Source organism: Eptesicus fuscus, chromosome 8 (genome assembly GCF_027574615.1).
Source record: "Eptesicus fuscus isolate TK198812 chromosome 8, DD_ASM_mEF_20220401, whole genome shotgun sequence".
NCBI classification, from domain to species: Eukaryota; Metazoa; Chordata; class Mammalia; order Chiroptera; family Vespertilionidae; genus Eptesicus; species Eptesicus fuscus.
In genome coordinates, this window is record NC_072480.1 from 29,352,696 (window position 1) to 29,376,724 (window position 24,029).

Consider the following 24,029-nt stretch of genomic DNA (forward strand, 5'->3'; position numbering starts at 1 on the left):
CTGCTGTTGTGGGTTGAACTGTTTCCCCACAACATGTTGAAGTCCTCACCCCCGACTGTTGTGAATGTAAACTTATTTAGAAATAGGGTCTTTGCAAATGTAACCAAGTTAAGATGGGGGACACACTAGAATAGGGGGAGCCCTAACCAAATGACTGGTGTCCTCATAAGGCCAAGAGGAGAGACATAAGGAAGAATGCCATGTGCAGCTGCAAGTCAGGCAACAGCACAGCCCGCCGGCCACTGGGAGACAGGAAAAAGAGACAGACTCTCCCGCCAGGAATGAACTGACCCTGTCAACACCTTGATTTCAGATGTCCAGACCCAGAACTGTGAGGAATACTTCTGTTGTTTAAGCCCCCTAGTTTGTGGTGGCCTGTTATGGAAATGAATTCACCTGCACTCCAGTTTTCTCCTTCCTGCATCACCTTCTCTATTCTGTCTTGATAGAGTTAAAGATGTTCCAGGTTAAAGATGTCTTGATTTCATAGAAGTTGAAATTGGTCCTTGTTACTCCTCTTTTGGACTTTGTGGTGAAAGGGGGATAAAAATCTTTATTATTGTATTTTAAAACCAAAAACATCTACAGTATTTTATTTTTTCATATTTTTTATTCTAAATTAGTTCATGCCACTTAATGCACTTTAAGTGCAGTATAGAGAACATTCAACATAAGAAAATCAATTTCAACCTCTCTCATTACCACACCCATTCTGCCTACCACTGTGACTTTGTTGGAGAATTTATATTAATTTTCTATTGACAAATACACCATGTAAGGATGGTGGGAAAGGAAAAAGAATGAGGAAAAACTAATATATATTGAATTTATTGAATATCTACTCAATTCTAGGTATTTTAGTAGCATACTCTTACATATTTTCATTTAATCTTACAAATAGTCTATGAAGCACATAGTGTAATTTCTTTTTTTACAGCTGAGGAAAAGGAAATTCAAAGGTGAAATAACTTGCTAGGGTCACCCTATTAGTAAGTCAAGTAGTCAAACCAAATGCAAAAGCCCGAAGTGACTCCACACTGTTTTAAAGGTCAGACTGCTTGGCCAGATCACTCAAGGCTACTATCAACAGGATTCAACCATCTGGCTAGTCTTATGCTTTCACAAATTGCCAGTGAATAAGTACTACCTCTGGTGTTTTTAAAGTAACTATTATGTGCCAGTCAGGCACTTTGCAAAAATTTTTTAATACTGACAACAACCTTAAAAAATAGTTTCTGTATCTGTGGCTACTCCAAACTGACCTTTAGTGAGGGCAAATAAAGTAAAAATATAAAAATAAATCTAATGGCACCTTGGAAATGAGTTTAGCACCAAGCGTTGTTTTATGGAAATAGATCTGTCACCTGACATAGTTGGCGCACACTGGGAAAAACACCAGCTACATCAGGGTCACCTGCCCTTCCATGCACCTTCCTCACGTGTAACACACTCATTGCTCAAACACACATCACAAGGTGTGCCAACAGAGGATGCACCGTTTCCCGGATTAACTATTTTAAAATATGAAATAGCCTCTAAAAATGGGCTGACTCTGCTTGGTGGGTGCTCTACAGCTCACTCTGGCTGCCTTCTGCCAAACTAAGCACTATGGCTACATTTGGACGAGCCAACTGCCCTTTGTCGCAGAATCTAGGAAGCACCTCAGACTTTTACTTTATTTGCCCTCTTCAAGCAAAGGGAGAAATTTAGAATGAGCCACAATTTTAAAAGATCATAATAATTAGTTCACTATAGACAAGTAGAACAAGAGACATATTACAAGTAGCAACTATTTCAGGGAAGTGGAGGACATTACTTTCCTTACATAATAGTTCTTTATCTCCTTTTCACTCAATTTGGTCCCAGCCTTCAGCATAGATTTTCGAATGCTCATTAAATAAAAGGCATTTGCTATTTCTTGCATAAATATCCTTTTAAAACAACTTGAAGTCCTCAGTACTTGAGAATTTTCTAATCTGTTCATGCTTAAGAGTCTGTATGATAATGTGACTAAGCCAAAAGGTTGTCCTGACCTGAGTATAAATTAGCCAGGCCTTTCCCTTCTACCCACTGGGCATCATTACCTAGGCAGGAGCCCCGCTGAGTACTTTCTTCCTTTTGCTTGACTACACAGTAAATAGGAGAGACTGATGTTTGAATAAAATGTAAAATCAACCAAACTGCTTTACATTCCTGGCTCAGAAAAGTCTCCTTAAAAATATTTAAGTCTTTTGACAGTTACAGGTAGCATTTGATTCTGCTTGAAAGCCCAAGTATAAGGGTGCCAAAAACAATTAGTATTTTAATAACTCCCTTTCTTAGGTTACTTGGCAGGCATAAGTTTATCAGAAAGAGAACAAAAAATATTCTCAAAAAAATAAGCCAATTACTCACAGTAAAAATTATCATATAATTTTACTATATTATTCCTATGCTCTGTCTACTTTAAAATAGGATACAGTTTAAAGAAATGGCAATGGTGGTTGTCAATATTTACTACTTTGATAGATAAGGTTTTCTAGCCAAAAACTGGATTCACATTGTGGTCACTGTTTTCAAAGAAGCCTTAAGGCAGACATGATTGAAAACCTTACAAATTTCATAATTCTGCCTTAAGACAAATTCTTGCTGTTTGGGGAAAAGGTAGGTCAAGAAATAAGGAACCCATGACTGAGTGCTTTAGGGAAGGGAGGGTTATGTGTGAAGTTTTGATACATTAACAACAAAGCCTTTTTTGTGTGTGCCTCTCAGAGTTATTTTGTGGAGAAATAAGCTAATTCAAAAATATCTAACTAGCTTCACATCTAATTCTGACTTCAAATCTTAGAGTGGCAGAGCAGCTGTGCCTGGAAGCAATACAATCTTATTTCTATAAAAATCTCTCAAAGCTCCATGTATAAGTGGGAGAGTAAAAATAGATAATCAGATCCAAATTAAGGCTATTAAGAATTGATTTAATGTAAAGATAATATAGCAAGATTTTGTTTAGGTTATGGTTATTCACTAAAAATGCGTAATACTTGTTTGCCTAAAATTTTGATTATGTTTTATCTTATTTTATTGCAGTTAAACAGTTTTATCATTAGGGATTTTAATTGCATATAGTTTATAGATTTTTTTCTGATTACTCTATATCCATCTCACTGAGAAAAAATATTCCACTGTACTACTTAGTAAAAAGAAACCATCTAACAAGGATGTAATCAGATTCAGGGAGAAGCAGCATGAGGTGAGACCTCTTTGTCACAGATGTTTGCAGTCTGTCTAGTGCACAGGGGAAGAGATGTCCTGAAGAGAGTAGAAGAGAGGAACACTAGTCGCTCAGTGGTATACCACTGAGTTGTACAGAGAAAGAAAGAAACAAACAACAAAAGAAAAAGAATGAGAAAAATCAATTCCTTGCAAGTCTTCTTTCAACCATAATGTAGGCTCCATTATTATAAAATCTCCCTTCATTTCTTCATGATTTTCTGCCTCTCACTCACTTCATCATTCACTTGGGTTCAATCCTAAGGTTTTAGCCTTTCGTTTACCATTCTCTAAGTCTGAAGATTTTCCTTTAGATAACTCATTTGCTTATGCAACCTTAGCAACTCTCTATGAGGGTCTCAGCCCAGAGCTCTAGACCTGGCTTCCTTCCTCAGTCCGTAAAACACTCTTTGACTCTTTCCTGATCTCTTGTAGCCAACCCATGTCAGCATCAAGGTAGCTATAGTCTTTTCAGGTCTTTTCTCTCATAAGGTTGTCACTTCAGTTCCATACAAACTGCTCAGACCTGCCATTTTCTTTTTTAAGATACTTTACTGATTTTTAGAGAGACAAGAAGGGAGAGGAGGAGGAGGAGGAGGAGGAGGAGGAGGAGGAGGAGGAGGAGGAGGAGGAGGAGAACAGAGAGAAAAGATTGATGTGAGAACAAAACATTATCAGCTGCCTCCTGCATGCCCTCTACTGGGGGTCGAGCCCACTACCCGGGCATGTGCCCTGACTGAAAATGGAGCCAGAAACCTTTCCATGCAGGGGATGACGACCAACCAACTGAGCCACACTGGTCAGAGCAGACCTGTCATTTCCTTGCTCAGAAACCTCTACAGTTCACATTCTTGGTCTGGCATCAGACTCTTGATATAGTTTCCCCCATCTGGTCCTTTATTTTCAATTAGGCCAGTTGATTCAGCAACACCTAAATAAGCTATGAACTTTATAAAAATGCATTAATACTTAGATTATCTTGACTTAAAAGGGAGTTTTGTTATTTTCTACAGACTATAGAAAAATCTTTAAGTCTGGAATGCACTGTATTGAGTAAGGAAATGAGATAATGCCCTGTGCTCGTTAGCAGATGCTTTCTTTTGTTTTATTTATTGTTGTTAAATGTTGCTTAATCAAGCAAGGTGAAAAAACTTAACTCATAAGTAACCCTCCATTTCTCAGGAGTGAATAATCCAATCAAGATTAAACCACACCTTCCACATTTGATCTAACAACCTTTTGAAGCCTAGACCAGTGATGATCAAGGACCTCCTTCAGATACCATTTTAGGGAGATGAGAGGGATTAATTGTGTCCACAGCCTAAGCTTCAGCAATTGCATATTAATCCTAAGTATTTGGGTGATATTGAGAGATCTGATTTTGCTCAATATATATTAATTGTCCAATTCAAGCCTAAACCAAAAAATGTCTGTTCATTCAGTACATTTTTAGTAAACATCCATGTATCAGGCATTAACCCAGCTAAGTACTGGGGTCACAGCCGTAGACCAGACAGACACCCTCCTTCATTGCCTTGCGTGCTCCCTGAAGGAGCTCATGAGTAATGTGACAGACACTGAATAAGAACATTTTTAGGGAAATGAATATTGTAAAATGGGAAAGATTAGGGTGCTAATATGAGTGTTATTATTATGTTATCTAATAATATGTGAGAATAAGAGCACATGGTTTTACAGGGACCAGAATGGCCCTGTAAAGGAAAGGACCTCTTGAGAAAGTACGTACGTGTGGCTGCTTTCTTGGCTCACCCTTGTCCTTGGGTTTTTGGCCTTATTTCTACTGATTTCTCAAAACTCAGCTTGGATTTCAGGTCCTTCTAGAAGCCAGGTCTGAACGGGTCTTCCAGACGTCTTGATACTCGCCCACACTCTGTGTGTTACCCCTAACTCAGCATTAAGCAAATATACAGGTATGAGAATTATTATACATCTATCTTCCCACTGGATGGTGAATTCTTAGATGGTATCTCTATATCTTAAATGTCTAGCAAGTGTTTAATAAATTTGCTAAGTTAATGAATGAAGATTTAGCAAGGAAAAATACCAAACACTTAATTTCTGCCCAGACATTAACAGGTAAAACGAAAGATAAAACAGGTAAAGGCTTTAACCATAGTATTTTTGCTAGAGGTTTGGAGCACAGCACAAGGGCTGGGTTACTCAGTGTGTACATTCTGTGCTTCTGAAGTTGACAGAAGTTAGAATGCTTGAGGCCATCTTTTGTCAAAATACATATATATATACCAAGGTCTCAAAGGATACTTTGCCAGGATTTTCTAATTGTAAAATAACTATGACACACACACACACACACACACACACACACATACACACACACACAGATGTGTGTGTGTGTGTGTGTGTGTATGTATGTATATATATATATATATATATATATATATATATATATATATCTGTGTGTGTGTATATATGTGTGTGTGTGTGTATATATATATTAAATCATCTATGATCTTTCTAACAGAGTATGCATTTATTTTAATTAATATAGATGCTTGAATATAGAGTTTATTGACGGAATAAAAAGTGGTCATAATTCCAGAAGGTGGTATACCTTGTAATCCAGCCTCAGAAGAGGAAAAGAGTATGACATAGTGGTTCAATCTGTGAATAAGAGACTAGACACACCAGAGGCCGAAACCTCAGAGAGGTTTATCAATAGTTCAACCTTCTATCATGAGAAAAAAATGTACACAGATGGGGACAACAGGTATGGATTTGAACAGCTACATTCAGAGCACAACACGACAGAGAGATTAAAAACTAGACTGGCCCAGGGCTGGAATTTGACTGCAGGACCTTAAGCAAAATATCAAACCTGTTTAATCCTTTGTTATTTTCAACTATAAAATGGAGACTAAAGTAGTGACTATTTGGTAGGAGTACTGAAAAGATTAAATGGGATGTGTATGAAACAATCAGCATAGTGCTTGGCATGTAATAACCCTGCAGGAAATTTTATAAATCTTTAATATCAGTTTACAACATACTATCAACTACTGTATATTTGTAGAAAGTATAAGTATCAGACACTAGTTTTGTTTAAGTATATGAAAACAAATTAAAAAGTAAAAAAGGTTATGTATTAAATTTCAATCACATAGTTCAGTTTTCAATGAAAATAAGTAATTTTCAGAAATAGAAAGATTACAAATAGGCTTGAAATGTCATCTTTTTGTAAAAATAATCATGATCCTTGTTGTAATAGTCCTTCCTTATCGTATTCTTCATTTTTTAATATCCATTCAAATAAATCTATCTTTATACATACTGTTCTTAAAAGATTAATTTGGTCATTTGGATTTGTTCTCACTTGCTTAAAAATGTGAAGTGAAAACACAGCAGAAATGTAAATAAAAAATTAAGTTTCAAAAACATGTCAACCCACTACATTTATATTACAACAGAGAATTTGATATTTGTGTTATATCTCCTTTGGCTGGCTCTATAACCTACTAGCTTAATATTACAATAGCCTAGGACCTCAGATAGTACACATAAGGTTTAGTAAAGATGGAAATGCAATGCTTATCTGCTTTTACAAAATGGATTGAAACATCACAATTTATATGTAATTTACAGGAGCCTGGACACTTTCCTAGCATGACAGTCACAGAAGGACTGGGTCCCTGAGGCCAGGGCACAAATTTATCTTAAATAATTTCCCCCTACATTACACCTAAAATATTTATTTAAAATTAAGCATGGCAGGGGTACAGATATGCCATTATAATCATACTAGAGGCCCGGGACATCCCTCTCGCAATCCGGGACTGCTGGCTCCTCACTGCTCGCCTGCCTGCCTGCCTGCCTGATCGCCCCCCCAACTGCTCCCCTGCCTGCCTGGTCGCCCCCTAACTGTCGAGAAGGAAGTCAGACATCCGGAAGATGTCCAGTCTCCAAGTCTAATTAGCATATTACCCTTTTATTAGTATAGATTATGACCATTGTGTTGCCTATGGTGCTTTAATGACTTACAATGTGGGCTGCATTGTTTATTTTATTTTACTACTAAAAGAAAAATAATCAAAGTATCTATATATAATCAAAAGAAAAATGCGATGGAAATCAGAACTGCACCATAGCCATAGTTGTGTCAATAACTAGCTGTGTAGTTTTGAGAAGTTTTAGCCTGAGTTTCCATGTACTCATCTATGAAACACATCATCTATGAGGTCCAGGGAAATACTGTCCTCTACACTGTTTGCCATTATTTCGAATGTCACAATAATTCCAAACTGTAAACCCAATAAGGAATTAATGATCCACAACAAATTTATCTGATTTCTTACAATTCTTTTTTACTATTAGAGCAGAAGGCAAAACAACAACCAAAACTTACTGATGAAAAATGTCAAAAGATCTATATAAAATTTTGCTGCAAGGTTTCACCTTTCCTCTTCTCTATTAAGCATCTATTATATGTTCTTTACCTTGAGCAGTAGATCATTATAACCATGTCTTTTACTTACTTACCTCATTATTATTTTAGACTCCCTTAATTTTGCACTCGGATGTCGAGTGTGACTCGACACGGTTAGCATTAGAATAAAGGAATCGAGAAAAAAGCAAGCGAGTGCAAAGGGTTCAAAATTTGACACGTTTCTCTACTCATGCATCACACATCAGTGCTAAAACTTAACTACTTAACTCATCTGTACCAAAGCGCCCTTGAATGCAATCTGTCAAGTATTTTCCATTTAGAAATCTGGTGAAGTTGGTGACACTCTCACCCTAAGGAAATGGCAATCACAATGGGTGAATTATGTTTTGACTAAGGAAGGTAAGCAGAACCCCATAATACTTAACAGTGAGAAAAAAGGGAAATAAAGTAAATAAAATCCAATCAACACAAACCGGCACCTTGAGACTGGTGTGCAGTAGTTGGGTAGAGATTTCTGAAAGGATTCAATATCATAAATACCAGAGACTAAGTTAACTCACCTTCTTTTCAGTGATTCTAGCACATCCATCCTTAATAATATCACATGAAGCTCATCTGCATTAATGATTTTGTCAAAATGTGGGTCACAGTATTTCAAACTGTACTGGCAAATGTCACAGAGTAAAATAGGTAACAATTCAACATTTCAAATTGCATCTCCATGTATAGTAAATCCACTACTTAAAATAGTAATATGAAAGCACAATGCTTTTGAAAGAGTACACTGGACAACACTGATCAGAAATGTGTGAGGTAATTTCAAATAATAAAAAAATTCACTCAAGACCTGAAAGAAGAACTCTAGACACTAGCTCAGGCAATACTGTCAGGCGGCAGAATCTGAGTATACAATCTTATAACAAATGTGTAGATCCACACGTTTTTACTATTATAGTTATATTGAAACTTGAGAACTTCACAGCAGTCTACTGAAATCACAGATCAATGGGATAAAAGTAGATAAGAAGAATGTGCAATTTATGAATACTGTTTATTACCATGGTTACAAACTTTCAGAACAGGCCTCTGAGACATGGGACTGAGACTCTGTCGAATATCTGTTAAAACAAAAATATAAAAGAAGTTTAATATAGAGGTCTGTTCATCTCAAGAAGTGTAACAGTATATTTTCCAAGTTTAAGTATATCTAGAAGCAAAGCAATAATGTTATGACTTTTACTTCCCATTTAATTATGCTACTGTGAACTCCACTGGGATGAAGTACATATGGTTCTTCAGCTGAGACTTGTCACACTAATCAGGATTTCCTAGGTTCAGTGCATTGATTTGTAATGTGCTACTGACACCGGCCAACTGGAATGCTTTTCTCTCTGACATTTGTCATCGCAAGGGAAGGATTAAGAAAACTTATGAAACTTCTGAGGAATGGTTGCCCACGGCACTACATTTTTGACACATGACTTTAAAAGAATTAAAAACTATAAAAGGGTTGTTCTTTGTGGTAGTTCCCTAGAAAGTAACATGAAACAAGAATAACGCTCACCTTTTGGCTTCGGTGTCCTTTTTCTTCGATCGCGGAAGGCAGCCCCCGACTGCAAGGCCTCCAGCAGACTATCCATCACTCCTGTCTCATCACCCTCTGTGAGAAGAGATGCAGGGGTTACCATAGCAATGTCAAGAATACACAGAAACCACGATGGTGATGGTAGGGGAAATAAGATCAGATGCTAGGACTAAGCCAGCAATTTCAAAATATGATAGGACTTTACTTCTCTCATAAATCAAATAGCTTTTAATGAAATCTGTCTCATTAGTGCTGTGCTACTGTCCACTACGAGGACCGAGTTCCATTGATTCGCTTCAGAGCACTGCTTTTATAGGCCAGTGACATGATAACTTTAGAGAATGTGGTTCTCATCATATCTGTGTCTTGGGTTATCATAAATAATATTTCCCTTGTAGAAATGGGTTATTTTCAAAGCAGCAGCTTTAGTTCTAAAATCGACCAGGTGTGGGAGTGCTTTTGTTGGTGTTATTGATATTCTGTCTAAACCTATTGCACAAAATTGTATTTTCACGCTAACTTTTGAGAACATGACTCCAACAACTGATTGTTAATATCAGAGGATAATCATCCCCTAACTTTAGGTGACATACAACAATCACTATAAATTTTTACAGAATGTATGAAAAGTCTGTCTTCTATAATAAAAAACAAATGGAGGATTTCAAAAACCAAATGGAGGACTTGTTTTTTGAACCACATTATGATTAGTTTAAGTTGATATTCTGTATATGATTAATGATGCAATTGTAGGGCCATTTCTCTTTACTAATATCAGATTTTCTTGAAACCATAGCTACTTCTAGTTATCTATGTTAAATAATATTTAAAGAAAGCAGGAAAAAAGCTTCAACAATACTACTTGCCCAACTGAAATACAAAGAAACACCAACTCTTTTGGTGCCTTAGAGTTTACTTACAGGCATCCTATCTAATAAAAGAGTAATATGCAAATTGACCATCACTCCGAGACACAAGATGGCTGCCCTCATGTGGACACAAGATGGCCGCCACAAGATGGCCAGCAGGGGAGGGACCAGGCCAGCAAGGGAGGGCAGTTGGAGGTGATCAAACCTGCAGGGATGGGCAGTTGGGGGGGATCCAGGCCTGCAAGGGAGAGAAGTTGGGGGGGGGATCCAGGCCTGCAGGGGAGAGCAGTTGGGAGGGGCCAAGCCTACAAGGGAGGGCAGTTGGGGGTGATCAAGCCTGCAGGGGAGGGCAGTTAAGGGTGACTAGGCCCGATCCACCCCTAACTGCCCTCCCCTGCCCGGGATCGGGCCTAAATGGGCAGTCAGACATCCCTCGAAGGGTCCCAGATTGGAGAGGGTGCAGGCTGGGCTGAGGGACACCCCCCTGCCCCATGCACGAATTTTGTGCACCGGGCTGCTAGTATTCTATGAAGTTGTATGGCTGGTACATAGTTATGTCTAAAGTAATAGAAAACTATTTTCCTCTGGAATTTTAATTTCTTTTCTTTTTTGGAGATGCAATCTCTTGATAGAGGACAGATGAGATGACAAATGAATATAGAATACAAATAAAACACAGTTTATAAACAGATATATAAATGTGCATCGACCGCTTTTCCATCTGGTTCTAATTCATATTCTTAGAAAAGTACTAAACCTTGTAGGTGTAATAAAAAAGTGGGTGATAAATAGAGCATTTGGAGATTATTAATTTACATGCAAATTTAATTCTCAAGTGGCTTTATGGCTATTTTAATTAAAACACATTAAATAGTTCAGACACTTCAATTATTAACTACCTACCTATTTTTAAATATTTATACTCAAACTCAAGTATATGTTTCCTAGAAAGAACTATAGGTAATGTCAACTATTTAAGGTTTTGAATATATTTCATTAGTAAAAGGAAACATTTTAAAAAATCTAAAAAAACAAATGAGATAAATGGCATACATTTTAAGGGGAAAAAAGAACTACAAAGAAAATTTAAATTTTCCTTAGTAAGTTTTCTACTGGTAGTGGCATTGATATAGTCATTCTGAAAATCTTATGTGTATATGGTAAGATAGAACAGATGTGTACAAATGTTGTTGGCAACAGGGGTGCTGACTAAGGGAAAGGAATCTAATCTAATAATAGACAAATATGCAAATTGACCGCACCTTCGCTACACCTAAGCCACGCCCACCAGCCAAGCCACGCCCACCAACCAATCAGGATGAGTATGCAAATTACCCCAACAAAGATGGCGGCTAATTTGCATATCAAGACAGTGTTGAAAGAAGCCAAGAGCTGCAAAAGGGAGTAAAGCTTCAAAGAAGCAAGCAAGCCAGGGGGCGGGGGGAAGGAGAAGGGAGGAGCGAAGTCAGGGCTGGGGACGAAGGGAAACTCGGGCGGGCTGGAGGAGAAGGCGGGGTGGGCGGCAAGGGCGGAGCGGGGGCGGGGTAGAGTGCAGCAGGAAATCCTATTGCAGGATTTTTCCTGCAACGGGAACGCTAGTTCAGATATAAAATGGTAGAAGGAGAGGAAGAGCTATCAAGTGGTGGATTAGACTTAAATGTACCATATATGCTCAAGGTTTTAATAAATAGTTTTCCTCACTTTGTGGCCCCAAAGAGCCCAGTAGTAATGATAATGCACTAGCAACATGCACACCTACCCCTTGGAACTTGGTGTCTAAATATCATTTCTCGCTAACAGGAACCAGAATACTTAGGAAAATGGCTGATTTTAGGGCTGAGAACAAGATATTGTGAAATGAGTCAGGAACATATTGTGCCAGAAAATAAGAAAGTGCTCAAGGACAGAGGAGCCAGACAGAATTAGACAAATACAGGACAATTTGAACACTGGATAAGTAATAATGGATTGTTACACACTGGAAAGAAGAACAGAAGAATGCATCTATATTGATACTAAAATAATAAAAAATAAACATGGAACAAGAGAAAGCTCTCCCTTAAAGAAGACTGGGAACTAGTAGATGTCAACGATATAAAGAGGGCTGAGTTCCATTAATACAAGGGAGACAGATATGAGCGAAATAGGAAAGTCACTACATTACAGCTCACAGTAAGAACAGATTCTGCCAGAAATCATCAATGATTACAAAAACCAATCTGGCCCAGCAGGTGTGGCTCAGCGGTTGAGCATCAATCCTGGAACTAAGAGGTCACCAGCTCAATTCCAGGTCACTTGATCCCCAGTAGGGGGCAAGGAGGAGCAGCCGATGCATGAAGTTTCTCTCATTCTATCTCTCTATCCTTCTCCCTTCCTCTCTGTCTAAAAATCAATAAAGGAAAAATTTAAAGCAACAACAACAAAACCCCAATCTCTATAAGGCTGAGGGGGAATAGGATATGGAGAAATCTGGTAGATATCACCTTACCCAAATAATCAAATCTGACATCACAACAATGGTACATGCTGACAACTGCCTTCTGAAGTGATGCACTGAGGCAGACACAATATAACATATGTAATAGTTTGCACAATTGTATTTAACCTGAATCTAAATGGGAAGAAACAATCAGACAAATCCCAAGTGAGAAACATTCTGTGAAATACCTGACACCTAAGCTCTTTTATTTTTTAACATTTTCAATTTACTTATTTTTTTCAATTTCAGCTTACTTTCAGTATTATTTTGTATTGGTTTCAAACATACAGCATAATGGTTAGAACACTTTACAAAATGTTCTCCTCAACATTTCCGATACCCTCCTGGCAACATACATAGTTATAACAACGCTAGAGGCCCAGTGCACGAAATTTGTGCACGGGGTGTGGGGGGTGTCCCCTCAGCCAGGCCTGTGCCCTCGCAGTCTGGAACTACTTGGGGGATGTCCAACTGATGGCTTAGTCCCACTGCCCGCCACCTCCGCTGCGCTCACCAGCTGTGAGCCTGGCTTCTAGTTGAGTGGTGCTCCCCCTGTGGGAATGCACTGACCACCAGGGGGGAGCTACTGCATTGAGCGTCTGCCCCCTGGTGGTCAGTGCGAATCATAGTGACTGTAGTTCTGGTTGTTCCACTGTAATGGTCACTTAGGCTTTTATTATATAGACTAAAGGCCCAGTGCACGAAATTCGTGCACTGGAGGGGTGTCCCTCAGCTCAGCCTGCACCCTCTCCAGTCTGGGACCCCTCAGGGGATGTCCAACTTCTGGTTTAGGCCCAATCCCTGCAGGATGGGGCTTAAACTGGCAGTCGGACATCCCTCTTACAATCTGGGACTGCTATCTTCTAACTGATCGCCTGCCTGCCTGCCTGCCTGATCACCCCCTAACCACTCCCCTTTCGGCCTGATCACCTCCTACCCGCTCACCTGCCAGCCTGATTGACACCTAACTGCTCTCCTGCCGGCCTGATCGCCCCCAACTGCCCTCCCCTGCTGGCCCGATCACCCCCAACTGCCCTCCCCTGCCCGCCATCTTGTGTCAACATGGCGGCGGCCATCTTGTGACTACATGGTGTGGCCATCTTGTGATGACGCGAGAGCGAGACGCCACCTAGGCTTTTATTAGTATAGATTACTGACTATACTGCTATGCTGTACTTTACATCCCATGACTATTCTGTAACTACCAATTTGTACTTCTTAATTCCTTCACCTCTTTTACCCAATTCCTCAACCCTCCTCCCCTCTGGCAACCACCAGTCCAGTGTCTGTGTCTGAGTCTGTTACAATTTTTTTGTTCATTTATTTTGTTCTTTATATTCCACATAACTGAAATCACATTGGTTCTTAAAAATCATCAATATCATGAATGGCCAAGAGAAAAAAGAAAAAAAAAAAAGGTTAGGGCACTGTTCTAGATTAAAGATTAAAGAGACATGACAAGTAAATGTATCACACAATCTTTGATGAGCTCTTGAAAAGTGAAAAGGTTATAATGACATTATTAAGATAACTGGAGAAATTTTACAGTGCACTCGATATTAAAAAATTAAACTGTACCAATGTTGAGATATCTGAGTGTGATAATTACATTATGGACAGGCAGGGGAATTTCACTGCTCTTAGGATATAGATGCTGACACTTTCAGGCTCACCAACAGCTTACAACACAGTTCCATGCTCCCTAGTTTACTCCTTTGAATATGCTGTCCTCTCTACGCAGAGCATACTTCTCACTTTCTTCATCAAGCTCTCTCATTCTTCTCCTTCAAGACGGATAACTGTGAGTCCTTTCCTGACCTATGCAGGCTGAACTGGGTGTCCCTCTGTGTCCTTAAGGCATGAGGTACACAGAACAATAGATCTTTTAAAATTTTGTTTACTTAACAGTTTCTACCCCCAGATGATGAGTTCCTGAGCAGGGATTGTGCTGTTCACTTACCTTTAATGCCTACCACAAGGCTAGTATTATAGAAAGTCTTCATTAAGACATATTGGCTATACTAACAAATGTGGCACAATATAGTCAGCTGGGGGGGGGATGTAATGCAATGTAATTGTGCAGGAGCATGAAGGTCATAGATGAAGATGGGGCAGAGACATAGTAGGGGCCCATCCCACCACCTTGTAAACCACACACAGCTTTGTTTCTTCCTTTTCCCTGTCGCAGACATCCATTCAGTTGTTAATGCACATTCCCAAGTATCTCATGAATTGATCCATTGCTCCTTTTTCTGAGTACACTTTGTGTGTTGGTGGTCAAGAACTGAATTATTTTTTAACTGAAATATCACATGAGTTGCCTAGAGTCACACTGCTTCCAGTTTATCCCTAATTCTAATGCATCTCATACAGTACTGATAAGTCCTAAAGGAGAGTTATAATCTTCAATCACCCAGTCACACATTTTTAATATTTCTCACTTCCCACAATATAAAGTCCCATCTCTTTCACTTGCTCCTAACACTGATTCTAATTGCTCTTCTAATCTTATCTCTTACTTCCAACATCACAACCCATTATTCAGCTAAAGACAACTGCCTGTGACTCTCCCCAAAAATCCTCTGGCCTGTCCATTACTTTCTACCTGAACCTCTATCTCTGCTCTTGCCTCCAGAGCTGATGGCTTTTCTTGGCCTTCACGACCACACGCATAATGGAAAGAATACAATACCTAAGAACACCTGCTAATTCTAGTCTGAGCTCTCAACTAACTGTGTGACACCAGCCTAGTATCATAATCATTTCTCATATGTGTAACAGAGACTATACCTGTCTAGTGTTAATAAGAGGATCACATGAGGTAATAGAAATAAAAGCACATGGTAAATTGCTAGGTGATATAAAAATGTGGAGAAATAAATTCATAAATGAACGTCATAGTGCTTTAGGAAGTTTATGAATGCCTGCTTATTATGTTTCAAGCACTGTGTTAGATACATTATAAATTAAATAAATCTTCTATAGTGTATTTGATTACTATGTCCTTTTCTAAAGGACATGATATATAACAACATTTCTAAGGGAAATTCTAATTGAAAGTACAAACAGAGCCTTAACATAATCCAGCGTGTAAGGTGAAGAGATATAATGACAGGACTTTTCCAAATGTTAAAAATACTTTTGGAATATTCATTCCGCACATGTTTACTGAACACCTAATATATACCAGGACTACTAAGCACTAAGGATAGCTGGACACCAAGAGTTAACAAATGTGTTCTGCTCAAAAGGAGCAGGAAGTGTGACAGACATGGGAGGGATCTACAAGAACCATGGGGATGTGAGGCTTCCTGGTGAGTGATGACCTGACAGGCAGGAGGGAGCACTGCAGGGACTGGGGATAGAACAGCATACCTAACAGAAAGAAGGGCAGTACAAAGGCAACTATATGAGTAAAAACAAAAGTGAGGTATAGTAGAGCATTTAAATGATTCATATTTACGTTATTCTAATACAAACCAGAGAAATGAAAATTAGCCATTTTTATTACAGACTAGAATTCAATTTCTCTAACTGCAAGTCAATTTATGTTAAAAATATTTATAGCCTCTCTCCTGCTGTGAAACTGTTTTAAATAAATAGGCTAACTGCAATAGTCAAAGCTTTGCTATGACTGAATAACACAGCACCTGCTTTAATTCGTAGACAGTATTTTTAGAAGTCGCAGTGAAATGGAGAAGGTAGAGCTGAGGATATTTCTCAAGCTGAATCAATGGGATGAGGGAACAGACAGGAAATGAAGGAGTGAGTGAGTCAGACACATTTGAGGTCCTTGGGGCCTATGACTGGAGAAAGAGAAAATATGGAAAACTTAAAAATAATATTGAGTTTGATGGGGGATAAATGTTGGAGAAGATAATGAGTTTCCTTTTGGACATATGAGTGCAAGGTGCTAGCAGGTACCTCCAGATAACTTCTGGAAGTAAACTGAAAATTCTGGCCTCAAATTCGGACAAAAATTTGGGCATTATTTTTGGAGGTCCTTTTCTTTTTCTTTAAATTATCTTTATTGTTGAAAGTATTATAGATATCTCCCTTGTCCCCTCCCGCCATTGACTCCCTCCTTGTCACTCCAGCCCTCTCCCCAGGCCTTCACTGCACTAGTATCTGTGTCCATGGGTTATGCATATAAGTTCTTTGGTTAATCCCCCCCTCCCCACCTTCCCTCTAAGAATTGTCAATCTGTTGCATGCTTCCATGTCTCAGGATCTATTTTGTTCATCAGTTTATTTTGTTCTATCAGATTCCACATATAAGTGAGATCATATGATATTTGTCTTTCTCTGACTGGCTTATTTCGCTTAGCAGAATTTTTACTGACACAACGCCTAGGACAGTGATGGCGAACCTATGACACGCGTGTCAGCACTGACATGTGTAGCCATTTCTGATGACACATGGCTGCTGAGGCGGCCGTATGCCGAGGATGAAACATTTGCAAAATAATGTTTTTTCCTCAAAGTGACACACTACCCGAGTTATGCTCAGTTTTTTGGCGAAGTTTGACACACCAAGCTCAAAAGGTTGCCCATCACTGGCTTAGGACAAGCGAAACAAACAAAAAAAATCAACTAATGGGACTACATCAAAGTAAAAAATGTCTGCACAGTAAAAGAAACCAGAATCAAAATGAAAAGGGAGCTCACTGGGAGAACATATTTGGCAATGATACATCTGATAAGGGGTTAACTGAAAAAATATATACAGTATTCATACAAATAACCCAAATAAAAAAATGCACATTAGACCTAAATAGACAGTTCTCCAAAACGGACATACAAATGGCCAAGAGAGATATGAAAAAATGCTCAACGTCACTAATCATCAGAGAGATGCAAATTAAAATAATGAAGTACCACCTCACACCTGCCAGGATGGCTACCATCAATAAATCAACAAACACCAAGTGCTGCCTAGGATGTGGAGAAAAAGGAACCCTTGTGCACTGCTGGTGGGAATGCAGACTAGTGCAACCACTACGAAAAACAGTGTGGAGTTTCCTCAAAAATTTAAAAATGGAACTTCCATTTGACCCAGTGATCCCACTTCTTGGAATATACCCCAAGAATCCTGAAACACCAATCAGAAAGAATATATGCACCCCTATGGTCATAGCAGCATTATTTACAATAGCTAAGATCTGGAAACAGCCCAAGTGCTCATCATTAAATGAGTGGATTAAAAAAGCTGTGGTATATTTATACATTGAAATACTATCCTATATAATAAAGAGGTAATATGCAAATTGACTGTCATGCCCTCGCACAAGATGTCTGCCCCATGTGGTCACAAGATGGCCACCACAAGATGGCCGGCAGGGAAGGGCAGTTGTGGGCGATTAGGTGAGCAGGGGAGGGCAGTTGGGGGCGACCAGGCCGGCAGGGGAGGACAGTTGGGGTAACTGGGCCTGCAGGGGAGGGAGGGCAGTTGGGGGGGACCAGGCCAGTAGGGGAAGGCAGTTGGGGGTGACCGGGATGACAGGGGAGGGCAGTTGGGGGCAACCAGGCTGGCAGGGGAGGGCAGTGGGGGCAATCAGGTCGGCAGGGGAGGGCAGTTGGGGGCAATCGGGCCGGCAGGGGAGCAGTTAGGTGTCGATCAGGCTGGCAGGGGAGTGGTTAGGGGGTGATCAGGCTGGCAGGCAGAAACGGTTAGGGGCAGTCAGGCAGGCAGGCAGGCGAGTGGTTGGGAGCCAGTAGTCCTGGATTGTGAGAGGGATCCCAGATTGGAGAGGGTGCAGGCTGGGCTGAGGGACACCCCCCCACATCCCCCCCATTCATGAATTTTGTGCACCGGGGCTCTAGTGTAGCTATTAAAAAGTAAGATCTCTTACCCTTTGAGACAACATGGAGGGACCTGGAGAGTATTATGCTAAGGAATCATTTTGATATTACAAAAAATACTCATTCAGAATGATGGACCACACCCTGAGAAAGGCCTTGGAAATAGTGGTAAGACTTTCCCTTTACTTCATAGGTGCAAGAAAAACTCTGGAAGGATAAATGACTGCATCCAGAGAGATAGCATCTTGAGAACCACCTAAAAATAATAAGCAGGAGATAAGACAGTGATATGGTACAGAATATTCTTTTTTAAAATTTTATTACATTTTCCCCAAGCCAAGGTACAACACTGAAATTGCAGATAACTGTAGATACAGAGAAGATCCTAAAAGGTTCTATATGCAATCATTCTTAGTTACTGGAAGGTGTAACTTTTGCAAAACAAGAAAGAAAAAGGTAAACCAGGAATCCAGAAAAAGGGAGGGATGAAATAGCACAGTGGCAAAATCTCAGCATGGAACTTGTGTCCTAGGCCCAGAGCGGCCAGTTCAGATAGAATGGGAGAAAATTGGACTAAAGGAGAGAACCATGGCCAAGGAATTGAAAACAAATCTGCTGGGTTGGACCATTTGCAAAAATAATGCTTATTCCACAGATCTGTCAGAGTGTTTGGAGAAAAGAGTGACAGGTATACACAAATACAAAGTGAATTAATAAAACCTAGAAATAATATTCTTGTCCAATAGGAAACAATCATGGAATACTAACTGGAGGGCTGAGGAATATTTACACACCTGCAACACTATAAACACTGGCTATTCTTTTGACCATAAAATGTGACACAATTACAATATGAAGTTAGCAGGGGTAAAGGAGAAGGGGTATATGAGGAGAGAACAAGTGGGGAGAGGGCATAAGGGAGCTAAGTCTTCAACCACTTCTCAGGAACTTGGTAATGTCTCAAATGGACAAATAATAATCTAAGCATATTATCTGGAAATAGGGAAGAGGTAAATACTAGGGGAAAAACCTTAAGAATTAAAAGTGTTTGCATCTGGGAAGTGGGAGGAAGTTGAGAGAAGTGAAGGAGAAATTTTACTATGCTATGAGCCTGTATATTCCATTTAGGAATTTGCAAACATTATGTTAATACAAAGTAACTTAAAAATATTCCTGAGAGGAAAGACAATGGAGGACGTGGGGGGGGGGGGGAAGAGGAGGAGAAGGCAGAGGTGGAGGCAGTGGAGGAAAAGGAGGGGGAGGAAGGAAAGATGAGGAGGAGGGGAGAGGGGGAAGGAAGATGAAGATGGAGGAGGTGCTTAAGGAGAGGGAAGAAGTGGAAGAAAAGGAGTAGGAAATAAAGGAAGAATTTGATTCTTGACCTAAACTGCTTGCCTCTGATAAGGGGAAGAGAGGTAACAAATGGAATAACACAACATCATGGGTATTATTGTGGTGATCTCCAGATGAGAAAGGACACCTGGTATGGGGCAAAAGGAGAAGGGACCGCAGTCACAGGCCTCCTGGATGCCTGACTCAAAGAACAGGTTTAGGTTTGCCAGAGCTTCCTGAAGAGGGAAAGTCCTGCTGAGCTCACAGAACAGTTGTACAAGTCAGGGCTTCTGGAGGGATGTGAAACACTAGGGAAAACTCAGATGTCTGTAGGAATGGAGAGCGGGGTACCAGTCAGGGGAGTGCTGAGAGGTGATGCTGAGGAGGCAGGCTGTGGAGTTTGGCTTTTGGCTTTAAGGGAGCCATTAACTCATTCTAAGCTAGAAAGAAATATGGTCAAATTTCTACTTTAGAAAGGTCATATGAGAAGACACAAGACAGAGGGCAAGGAATTTAAATCTAGATAAATTGTGACCACAGGTCTCAGGTGAGGAATGGAATAGGTGAAAATGAAAAAGAGAAAAAAAGAAGAATAGAAAACTCTTGGTCTGCATGGATGCATTAAACAATGAAGTTGAGGTTAATTTCCAGGTATCTGGCTTGGCCACATGGACATATGATTATACTAGAGGCCCGGTGCACAAAATTAGTGCACTCGGGGGTGTCCCTCAGCCCAGCCTGCACCCTCTTGCAGTCTGGGAGCCCTCGGGGGATGTACAACTGATGGCTTAGGCCTGCTCTCAAGCTCCCGCCATCTTTGCTGAGCTTGCCAGCTGTGAGACCAGCCTTCTGGCTGAGTGGCACTCCCCCTGTGGGAGCACACTGACCACCAGGGGGCAGCTCCTGCATTGAGCATCTGCCCCCTGGTGGTCAGTGCACATCATAGCAATGGGTCTTCCTGCTGTTCAGTTGATTCGCATATTAGCCTTTTATTATATAGGACTAGAGGCCCGGTGCACAAAATTTGTGCACAGGGGTGGGGGCTGGGGGTGAGGTTTCCCTCAGCCCAGCCTGCACCCTCTCCAATCTGGGACCCCTTGGGGGATGTCCGACTGCCGGTTTAGGCCCGATCCCCGGGATTGGGCCTAAACCGGCAGTTGGGATCGGGCCTAAACCGGCAGTTGGATATCCCTCTCACAATCCTGGACTGCTAGCTCCTAACTGCTCACCTGCCTGCCTGCCTGATCACCCCTAACTGCCCTCCCTTCCAGCCTGATCACCCCTAACCACCTCTGCCTGCCAGCCTGATTGCCCCTAACTGCCCCCCCCCTACCGACCTGGTCCCCCTACACAGCCTGCTGCTCGGTCATTTGGTAGCCCCTCACCAACACCCCTGCCAGCCTGGTCGCCCCACGCAGCCTGCTGTTCAGTCATTTGGTCGCCCCTCACCAACACCCCTGCCAGCCTGGTTGTCCCACGCAGCCTGCTGCTTGGTCGTTTGGTCATCCCTCACTAACCCCCCTGCCGGCCTGGTCGCCCCAAGTAGCTTGTTCGGTTGTCTGTTCGGTTGTGACGGTTGCTTAGGCTTTTATATAGATAGATTATTCACCAAGTGCTGAATCATTTTTGTTTGGCCGAATGGACTGAGCCCAGAGAGAAATTTGGTTTTGGATATGTTAAATTGTGATGTTCACAAGGTATCCAGCTGCAGGTAATTAAAGGTGTCTAGAAGGCTGATGGATTCACAGATTTAACATTTGGGGGAGAGGAAATAGTTATACTGACAGGCTTAATTTGGGAGCACATTGCTCATACTTGATGCTACACAAAAGAGTGTAAGCCTATGAAATGGCAGAAAACACAAGTTTTGAATTCAAACAACCTGGATTTAAGAATTGGCTTTTCAATTTACAATTATGGTGACCTTGGGCAAATTACTTAAACTTACTAACCCTCATTTTTTCCTCAACTTTAATGTGTGAGTAATAATTAGACCTACTGCACAACTTTATTGGGAGGATTAAAGGAGGTAAAATCATGTGCAATGCTTAAGGATGTCTGGCACACAGTAAGAACTGAGTATAAGTTCATCTTTGCTGTGGTAGTTATGATATTATGGTAGAGCATGAACTTTCTTAGGAAGAGTGTGTATCATGATAAGAAAAGAAAGCTAAAGTTAAGCCATAAGGCAAACTAATATGTAAAGGGGATTTTAGGAAGAAATAACTGTTTTCAACCTGTGACCTTTTCCACTGTGTAAATTTTGCATGTGGTTTTGCAGCTCCTATTTTACTCCCATTTTCTCCTGACATACCTACCACCTTCTTTAAGTCTCAGCACTTCAAATATTTTTTAATTCAAGAATATTTTATTAGTTTCAGGTGTACAACATAATTCTATATTTGTATATATTGCAAAATGATCACCAGAATAAGGCTAGTTATTATTGGTAAACATACAAAATTATAAAAAGTATCTTTTCTTGTGATGAGAACTTTTAAGATTTACTTTCTTTAGCAACTTAAATTTTCCAATATAATATTATTGAGTATGGTCACCATTCTGTACATTATATACCATGACTGATTTATTTTGTACCTGGAAGTCTGTGCCTCTTGATCCTTTCACCCATTTTGCCCACTTGCCTCCCCTCTGGCAATCACCAATCTGTTCTGTGTGTGGATGACTTTGGTTTGGGTTGATTTGTATTTTTTGTTTTTCTTTTCTTTAGATTACACAAGTTAAATCATACAGTATCTGTCTTTCATTGTCTTACTCATTTCACTTGTCTTAATATGTCTCACCACTTTTTATGTGATTTCAGTAGTAGTAAGAGACATAAGGATAACCACCTGGAATTTGGAGTGGACACAGGGAAGAAATGCCGTTTCTCCAGTTACTGAAGTGTGCTGCTGCTGCACACAATTCAACTCCTTCCAGAAGAAATGAGACAGTTGCCCTAACAAAATTATATAAAATCTTACTCTGTGCTGCTGATTATTGGCCTTCTGGGAACCAAACTGCATTTGCTTTGTTTGGTAACCTGGTTCAACCTGTAAACTTCCAGAACAAAGCTCAAAATACCACTTAAACCAGAGAGCAAAGTCTTTGAACTTGTCTTAATTTAGATACGAAAATAAAAATTTGAGTCAGAGGAGTTAGAAAGCTAATTTTCATTGGGATTTAACTGATAAAATGATAACTAAAACAGCTCTCTTTTAATGAAATGACTCGCTCAACCATAGTGGAATTTTATATTAGAAACAATATTTTAATATTTGTTTTTTTACTTCACTATTTGCATAGATTGAATTAAGTATTTTTCCTGTTATAAGTTAGAAGAAAAACAATTTAATACTTTATAAAGCAGGCAGTCTCCCCCACCCCTAAAATAGAAAAACTGAAAGCAAAATTAAGGAATCAAAGTGCTGGGCTTAAATCTCACTCTTACTCTTACCAGCTGTGTGCCACACTTCCTTAACCATAATATGGATGTAATAACAGTATCTACCTCCAAGGGCTGTGGTGAGGATTAAGTAAGATAATATATGTGAAGAGCTTAGAATAGTGCCTTACACATGGTAAGGCCTTAATAACTACAAGCTATTATTTTAATATTATGATGACCATTCTTTTGCACTAATATGGCACTAATATGCCTGGCCAATGTAAAATGTTCACTCTCTTGTCTGCTTCCACTACAGAGGCTGGAAAAGTTAAAATCACATTGTGAGGTTCCCTTGCAGGGAAGGGTGAGTGAGGGGTGGGGAGCATGTAATGCATTTCTCACCAGTAAAGTATAGGTGGACATCTCTGTGGTGTTTCTAGCAATACAAGAGGCATTTATACTAATAAAAGGGTAATATGCAAATTAGTCAGGATACCCTCACGTAATGACTGAATGGCAGGCTGCGTAGGGCGACCAGGCTGGCAGGGGGGTTAGTGAGGGATGACCCAACAACTGAACAGCAGGCTGCATGGGGCAACCGGGCCGGCAGGGGGGGCACTGAGGGGAGACCAGGCCGGCAGAGGGGGGAAGTGAGGGGTGACCAGACCGGCAGGGGGGGCAGGTGGGGGCGACCAGGCCAGCAGGGGGGCCATGAGGGGCGACCAGGCCAGCAGTGGGGGGGCAGTTAGGGGTGACCAGGCCGGCAGGGTGGGCAGGTGGGGGCGACCAGGCTGGCAGGGGTGTTAGCGAGGGACGCCCAAACGACTGAACACCAGCTGTGTGGGGCAACCAGGCTGGCAGGCGGTCAGTGAGGGGTGACCAAACGACTGAACAGCAGGCTGC

General features: G+C 40.5%; 1 protein-coding gene across 1 annotated transcript in view; it reads right to left on the bottom strand.

Annotated features, from left to right (window-relative positions):
• Nucleotides 1-24,029, bottom strand: part of DIAPH3 (diaphanous related formin 3) — a 564,474-nt gene that overhangs the window by 102,831 nt on the left and 437,614 nt on the right. Inside the window, exons 26-27 of the mRNA XM_054719838.1 lie at nt 9,237-9,332; nt 8,731-8,790 (exon numbers count right to left, since the gene is read on the bottom strand). Of these exons, the coding sequence (XP_054575813.1) occupies nt 8,731-8,790; nt 9,237-9,332 (156 nt within the window). The remainder of the gene's footprint in view (nt 1-8,730; nt 8,791-9,236; nt 9,333-24,029) is intronic.